This window comes from Phacochoerus africanus, chromosome 9, assembly GCF_016906955.1.
Source record: "Phacochoerus africanus isolate WHEZ1 chromosome 9, ROS_Pafr_v1, whole genome shotgun sequence".
NCBI lineage: Eukaryota > Metazoa > Chordata > Mammalia > Artiodactyla > Suidae > Phacochoerus > Phacochoerus africanus.
The window spans coordinates 78105703-78113343 of NC_062552.1; the positions used below are offsets into that span (position 1 = coordinate 78105703).

The following is a 7641-nucleotide window of genomic DNA, read 5'->3' on the forward strand; positions in this document are numbered from 1 at the left end:
TTGAGCTCTGCTATCTTCACAGGGTGTGAGACTCCCCTGTCTCCTCTTTTAACAGAGGTTTCTGCTTATTTAATTTATTTTACATCTTCTGAGACAGAGCAGAAGGATATTTGATTCCAGAAGAGGAAGGAGCTGTGGTGGAAGGAAGAGTGATTCAAGAAGGGGTCAACAGCCAAGGAATCCAGGTGGCCTCCAGAAGCTAGAAAAGGCCAGGAGGAGTCCCGTCATGGTGCAGTGGTTAACGAATCTGACTAGGAACCATGAGGTTGCGGGTTTGATCCCTGCCCTTGCTCAGTGGGTTAACGATCCGGCATTGTCGTGAGCTGTGGTGCAGCTGGGATCCTGTGCTGCTGTGGCTCTGGCGTAGGCTGGCAGCTACAGCTCCGATTAGACCCCTAGCCTGGGAACCTCCGAATGCTGCAGAAGCGGTCTAAGAAAATGAGAAAGACAAAAAGAAAAAAACAACAAACAAAAAAAGCCAGGAAATGGATTCTCCCTTAGGGCCTCTGGAAGGAATCGGCCTGCCAAGACCTTGCCTGGAGCCAGTGAAACTGGTGTCAGATTTCCTGCATCCAGAACAGTAAGAGAAAGAATTTGTTTTAAATGACCAGGTTCATATACAAACATTGAGCCTATATTTTTGTTTGCTTTGCAGCACTAGCAGGATGGGATGGGAGGATTTGCAATTGTTTTTTGGGACACAGCGTGGTGAGGCAGCCCTGAACATTCTTGAGGCACCCAACTGAGCTGGATAACATCTTTCTTAGTGTTATTTTTCTTTCTCTTCTTTTCCCGCTTTTTATGATTTTGTAGTTCAGTACACCGTGGTTAAATATTCACTTTACTTCTGTATTTTTATCAGGTACTCTGGAAGTTTCAAGTAAGAAGTTTCTAGAGCAGAAGGAGATACAGATTGGGAAGGGAGTAAAAGACCAAAGTCCCAAATCTGTAGTCTAAGAAGTGTCAGTGTTAAAACTGTACCAGTGTAGGTGAGGAAGAATGAGCAATGTGAATGCCCTGTGGTAGGACTGTGGCTGGAGGGTTCCTGTACAGGCTGCAGGTGCCTGTGGAGTGCTGTGCTCCCCAGCACAGAGGTACGTGGCTGAGTCTGTGATCTGGGCAAAGGAAATGTACAGCAAGCTGCGGCCTTCTTTAGCTACTGTCGTGGCATTTAATCGTCCATTCTGCTTGGTCCCTGAAGGAATGAAGAACAAGTGGTCGAGGCGGCCCCCACTCTTCTGACGATACCACTGCACATTGCTCACCAGAGTGGTGGAAAAATTGCACCAGAGTGTGGAGCTGGCTCCCTCCTGGAGACTCAGGGCTGGGGGACTCTGCTCCACGTCTACCCCTCTCACACCTGATGGGAAACAGAGAGACAGTGACAGGTGAGGGTCATTGTAACTTCTTCAAAACCTTGAATGTGCCCCCCCCACCCCCACTGATGAGTATGAGAGAAAGTGTGCAGGACTTGTCATCCTTCCCCAACATCCTCAACAGTACAGCAGCTGCTCAGTCCTTGAGATTTCCCTGTGGGGCAACCCCAACTCACAGCAAATCTGGGCCAACAGAAGTCCCAGCACAGGGTCCACTAGGCACTTCATAATGCTTCTACTTCTTTCTGGGATATTTTCATCATAAAATACTGTCACCCTGGGCAGTGAGGTGTCATGACTTGATCTGGAGATGTTCCTGTTTCTGCAACCAATCATTTCACCCAACAAACCCTCCTCAAGCCCACACTTGGTGACAGGAAGCCCCACCCTCCTGCCTCAACCCACTTAGAATGGGCTGGGGCAGTATGGGGTAAGAGTAGGAAAAAAGGAAAGTCATTATTTGATGACTTGAGGGACATTTTCTAAGAACATTTCAGAGAAGGCAGACTCTGATTGGGAATTTGGGAGGATTTGGAGACACAAAAGTAAAAACTAATTATCCTGCTCCATCTTTCCTCTCAGATGGCATGGATGAAGTAGATTCTTACAGAATGAAATTCCATTTCCCAGGACTGCGGAGGATCCGTGTTACTGCTTCTCATATGTACACCTCTGTGGCTCTGAAGGTGCTCATGAACCAGCACAGTATCAGCAGTTGCTCCTGTTCATTGGTACACTGTGTGTTAATAGTATTTCTTTTAAATTATTTGTATTTATTCCTAACTTGATCTGCATAAAGAGCAATATTGTTTATTTTAGCCATTAGACGGATTTTGAAACTAGAATTGTAAAAGTTTTATTTTTCTTAAAACATCTGTAATATAAAAATAAATTTTAATTAAAATTTCACTTTCAAATACATTTTAAACACTGTTGATTAGTCTTCATTGCATTCTACTTTTTAACATTAGTAGTTTATTTTAAAACAAAAATAATCGTTTTTAAAATCATATAAAAAATGTAGTTTGTGCTCCTATCACAGACTCTATACATAAAAATCCTCCTCTGTAGATAGATTTGGAAGCAAAAGGGATGGAAAATGAGGATCTGCATATTTTTCCTGAAGTTGAAAGTAAAATGAACTGCAGATACTGAAGATCAGATGGGTAGTTCAAGAATGATGCAAATATTTACTAAAGGCACTATGAGGAATAGTGTAGAAAAATGAAGATGTGAGTAATAAATAACTATTATTGGGCACACAGTACATGTTCGATAACTAAAAATAGAGGAGAGAAAAGAGGAGTGACCTAACATGGGTGAGCCACTCAAACCCACCAACCCCAAGATTCTACTTGGAACTTTGGCAAGACTTTGTGTTTGAGTTAGAATGCCTGTTACAGGGGACCACTGGATAAAGAAAGCCTTTTCCCCTTCTTACTATATTGTCTGGACATAGCAGAAGAGATAAGGAAGTCCCACTATAGGTAGGAATAATTGCACCTAAGCTCCAGGGGTTCTCCATCAGATAGAGTGATGCAGCCATCAGGCTGGGTCGCTGACTGGGCTACAGTGCCTCCTGCAACATCAGAGAGACCAGGTCAGACTCAGGTATAATGAGATTGTGTCTTTAGTTAGATTCTAACCAGAGCAATATTCCTTCCATAAAGGAAGGAGCATGGAATACAATGTTACTTTACTGCCTGTGAAGAGCACTGGGAGCAGCGATAGGGTTGTTGAGCACCAGGGAGAAAGCCGAGACTTATATTATGGAAGATCTTCCCTGAAGAGCGGGGAGGAATATGCACCAGTGTGGTGAGTCCTTGTAAGTGGGAAAATCTGAGATTCAAGATATCCGTGCCCGGGCAAGTTCTAGAGACTGCTAGTAAGACATGCTTCCTTGGCAATGCCTGCTCCTGGTGTTGAGCCTGTCGGGATGTGCTTCTCTGTGGTCTGTGAGCTAAAGAAGCTCACTGGAGAGAGAGGAATTTAATTTATTGTAAGTGACATTTCCAGTTAATACAACATCACCCTCTAGAGGTCAACGAAGGAGCCAATGGAGTCTTAAGGCTTTTGTGCCCCATCTCCTTCCTGTTCCTAGCTAGGCTTGAATTTCTTAGCATTCTAATCTGACAGTATTTCAGGGGTTGTTTATTAAGAGGCTCTTTTAATACTATGAATTAAGTAGCATTAGTTAATCCTATGAAGTGAATCATCCTCATTTTGTACATAGAAGAAACAGAAGAAAGGAAGAACAGATGTAATTTGTTGAAGGTTACACAGCAGGTGACAACTAGAGTTTGTTTCATTGGTAAGATTCAAGAATCTGTGTTATTTACCACTGATAATTTTGCTCTCTATTCCTTAGAGGGGATATTATCTTCTCTTATTATAAGGGAAATAAAGTCCTTTTGCAAGTAAATGCTTTGTCCAAGGACCGATGAGGATTACAACCTAATTCTATTACACTGCAAACCCATTTCCTTACTCACTATGTGTCTATGATTCAGTACTACTCTTTGAGAATAGATGTAATTTCCAAGGACATATATCTAGATCAAAATTCAGAGGAGACTCAAAACTAAAGAAAATGCCCAAGGAACCCTAAAACTTCTGTGGAAATGTATCAGAGAAACCTCGAAGGTATATATAGCAGAGTATATATAGCAAATCAGAAATGACGGTGTTCTGAAAGAGAAGGAAAGAGAGTTTCAAGAAGGAAGGAATGCTCAACAGAGCAATTGCTGAAGAAATGTCTATCCAGTGAGATGATGGCTAAAGCTGTCTACCAGTTTTTAGCAGCACAAAGATCATGATCTGAGTCTGAGGAGAAGCTCAGCTGTAGTAAAGATGAGACAAGGGAGAAGAAAATTTGAATATAAAATCTCTTTCTAGAAGCTGAATTGTGAAGGGGAGGAAAGGGACAGGTAAAATGCACTTAGAATTCTCAATATGCACTGCTAACAGTCTCTTCCTGATTCAATCTATATTGTCTGTAGAAAGTAGAAGTCAAGAGACAAAATGTGCCAGTGGAGCTCAGAGTTATTAACTCGTGTGATTTTCTCGTGATATCATCTACTATTGGCAGATCTCTTGTGGAAGAACTAGAGGTAAAACTAATGACAGTTCCGTTAAAAAATACCCATCAATTCTGTATTTTATGAAGATAAATTTAGGAGAATATTTTAAAGCAGAAAACATTGAGTGTGAGGATACCACATGATGTCTTTTGATTGGTGTAGGATTATTTTTGAACAGGGATGAAAATATAGAAATATAAGAAAAGGATCTTAAAAATCTGTGCGCTACTTTAGGGTTGGCAAGCACTGTTTTCCGGGGTACAGCATTGCTGAATCATCATATGTGCCTTTTACACTTTCATTGGTTTTTAGTTATGGAAATGGGTTGACTCTGTGTACACTGATATCTAAATGACTAATTTTGGGTTTTTTTTTTTTTTGTAAACTTAGAAGAGAATTCCCTGTCTCTTTGCAGGAGATTTTAGCTAAATGCAATTGTAATCTTTCAGAATATCTGGTATCAACCCCCTTATGACAAACACAATGTGTTAATTTTAATGGTGTGAGGAGAAATGTGTAGCATTTAGCATGATCTATGAAGAATGTCAGCGAGAAGGAGAATTTTATAGGGGAATGAACTGAAGTTTCAGAGCAAGAGCTTAACAAATTACTTGGGGAACTATTTCACTAATAATGGTGAGAAGAAGGAGTAGAGAAAGGAAGGAAGAAAAGAGAGAGGGTAGGAAGTAGGGAAGTAGAAAGGAAAATAGTAAGGAAGCAATTAGTCCATGAATAAATAAGGATTTTGGATTGCTTGTGTCTTCATTATGAGATCCATGTGATGTTCTTTGGCTCTTTCTTCTATTTTTATAGAAGCTGTACCTCATACCCTCAGTTTTATTATATCCCTAGCAATTGTCAGCAAAGTTTTTAGTCATGAGTGTTTATTTGTTCAACAACATTTATTGAGCACCTATTATTTGTCAGATACTGTGCTAATTACTGAAGATACTTCAATAAACAAAACACACAGAAAGATATGTTTCAGAAAAAGCGAAGTGTGGAAAAAGGAAAGTGAGCTTAAAGTCTGTGAAGAAGAGGAAATGAGTGGAAAGCTGACTGGAGGGATCCTGAAGGAGACATGCTGATCTTTGGAAACTGCTACAGCAGCTCCCACTGTACTTTCCAAGACTTGAGTACAAATATGTTTCACTCCCAGAATCAAAGCAAGTTCCAAAGGATGGGAAATTAACGATTTACATTTATGTACGCATCTTACGCACTAGGACAAATTTCTCAGTCTTTATGAAGATCCAAGAATATGATGTGAGTGATACCACTCACATCACGGACTGAAACGCCTCTCTCCTACTTTTCTCTGTCTTGTGCCCTTATTTTGTGTATATCATTTCTTGGGAAGATGTATGGCTACTTAGATGCTTCAGAATCTCTCTACAATCAATGACTTATATTTACTGCTATTTGAATATTTGGGGACTAGCGTGTCTCTGTATAGAATTAGGGACTATTGCTTTTTTCAAGGCACAACCCATGATTTCTACTCTAACATCTTCACATTTTGCTCTGAAATGTGTATCACTTCCTGCAGTGGGTTCTATGATCCATTCCACTGACCTTCCATTTGATTGTTTGGGGAGTTTCTTCTTACTACTGCTCCCAGTAAAGCAAGATTGAACAATGTATGTTCAGTTGTCAAAGCCTGACGATTTCGGTTTAAAAATAAATTAAAAAGTTGGTGCTACATTTCAATAGAAAGAACCTTGAGAAGACAAAAGATTCTTTTACTGCAAATGTGAAAATCAGCATTCACAATCAGCCATGACTTAAACAGGTAAGGGGGAAGTTTAGAAGATAGCTATACACTAGTTAACTATAATTTTTACCTTAAGCTTATTTCTCTTCTCATTATAAATTGTTCATAAATCTGTTTGCTGAAAATAACATAGATCTTTCCCGCATTGTTGAGAGCTTTGTTTTAATGTTTGCAAGGATTTTAGATTCATAACATTTACATAATTTCCTCTTTTTATAGAAAAACTATACTTGTTCCCCTAAAGTGGTAAACTCTTTGCCATCCATTATTGACCTTATTTGCTAATTTGATTATTAACCTACTTTCCATGGCCTCACGATCAAGTTTTAGTTATGAACATAACAGGCTGCACAGACTTTTAGAATTATGAACATTGCAAAAGACATTTCCTTTGTGAAAGTTATAAGCAAAAAGTGAATAAATAAACAACCCCACAGATTTTTTTTAAAAAAGTTGTTGCTAACACTTATGAATATTCACTTGTGAATATTAGCAAGTTTTTAAATCTCTTTGAGGTTTAGTTCTTTAATATGTAGCATATGTCTTAGAATAACTCTTCACTAAGAGGTGAAATATGGGTAATTCCCAGTTTGTAGAGGATACAAAATGCACCTTCTCACTCCGTGTTGGTTGATGTGTGACTGGTTATACCTTATAGAGGGCGAGCTGTCCCTTTCTCTAAAATTTTTACATATGACTTTTTTGGGATATAGTTATTCTAATTTCAGCTAGATACTAATTTCATGTAGATACAAAAGTGACTCTACAAAGACGTACGTGTAAGATAGCAATCTATGATGGCAACAAAATAGAAAAAAATATTCATTAATATGAAAGAAAGAAGTTCCCGTCGTGGCACAGTGGTTAACAAATCTGACTAGGAACCATGAGGTTGGGTTCGGTCCCTGCCCTTGCTCAGTGGGTTAACGATCCGGCATTGCCGTGAGCTGTGGTGTAGGTTGCAGACGCGGCTCGGATCCCGAGTTGCTGTGGCTCTGGCGTAGGCCGGTGGCTACAGCTCCGATTCGACCCCTAGCCTGGGAACTCCGTATGCCGCGGGAGCGGCCCAAGAAATAGCAAAGTGACAAAAAAAAAAAAAAAAAAGAAAGAAATTAATTTAATGATGAAATGCTTCAAAGTACTCAATAGGCTTCAAAAAGAAGGAAGTGGCCTCTCTACTTTTATAAATTGTTCATAAATCTTTTTGAAAGATCTCCAGGGAAATACTAAATGAAAATCTATAATTCAAAAAAGATTCATGCACCCCTATGCTCATTGCAGCACTATTCACAATAGGCAAGACATGGAAACAACTTAAATGTCCATCCACAGATGAATGGATTAAGAAGATGTGGTACCTACATATAATGGAATACTATTCAGCCATAAAATGAACAAAATATTGGGGTCT

General features: G+C 39.6%; 1 gene segment (V, D, J or C); it reads right to left on the reverse strand.

Annotated features, from left to right (window-relative positions):
- Positions 1–953: 953 nt before the first annotated feature.
- On the reverse strand, positions 954–1693 carry LOC125136658 (T cell receptor alpha variable 22-like). The segment is given in 2 exon segments: positions 954–1360; positions 1553–1693. Coding segments are annotated over 2 exon segments (459 nt in total).
- Positions 1694–7641: the final 5948 nt, after the last annotated feature.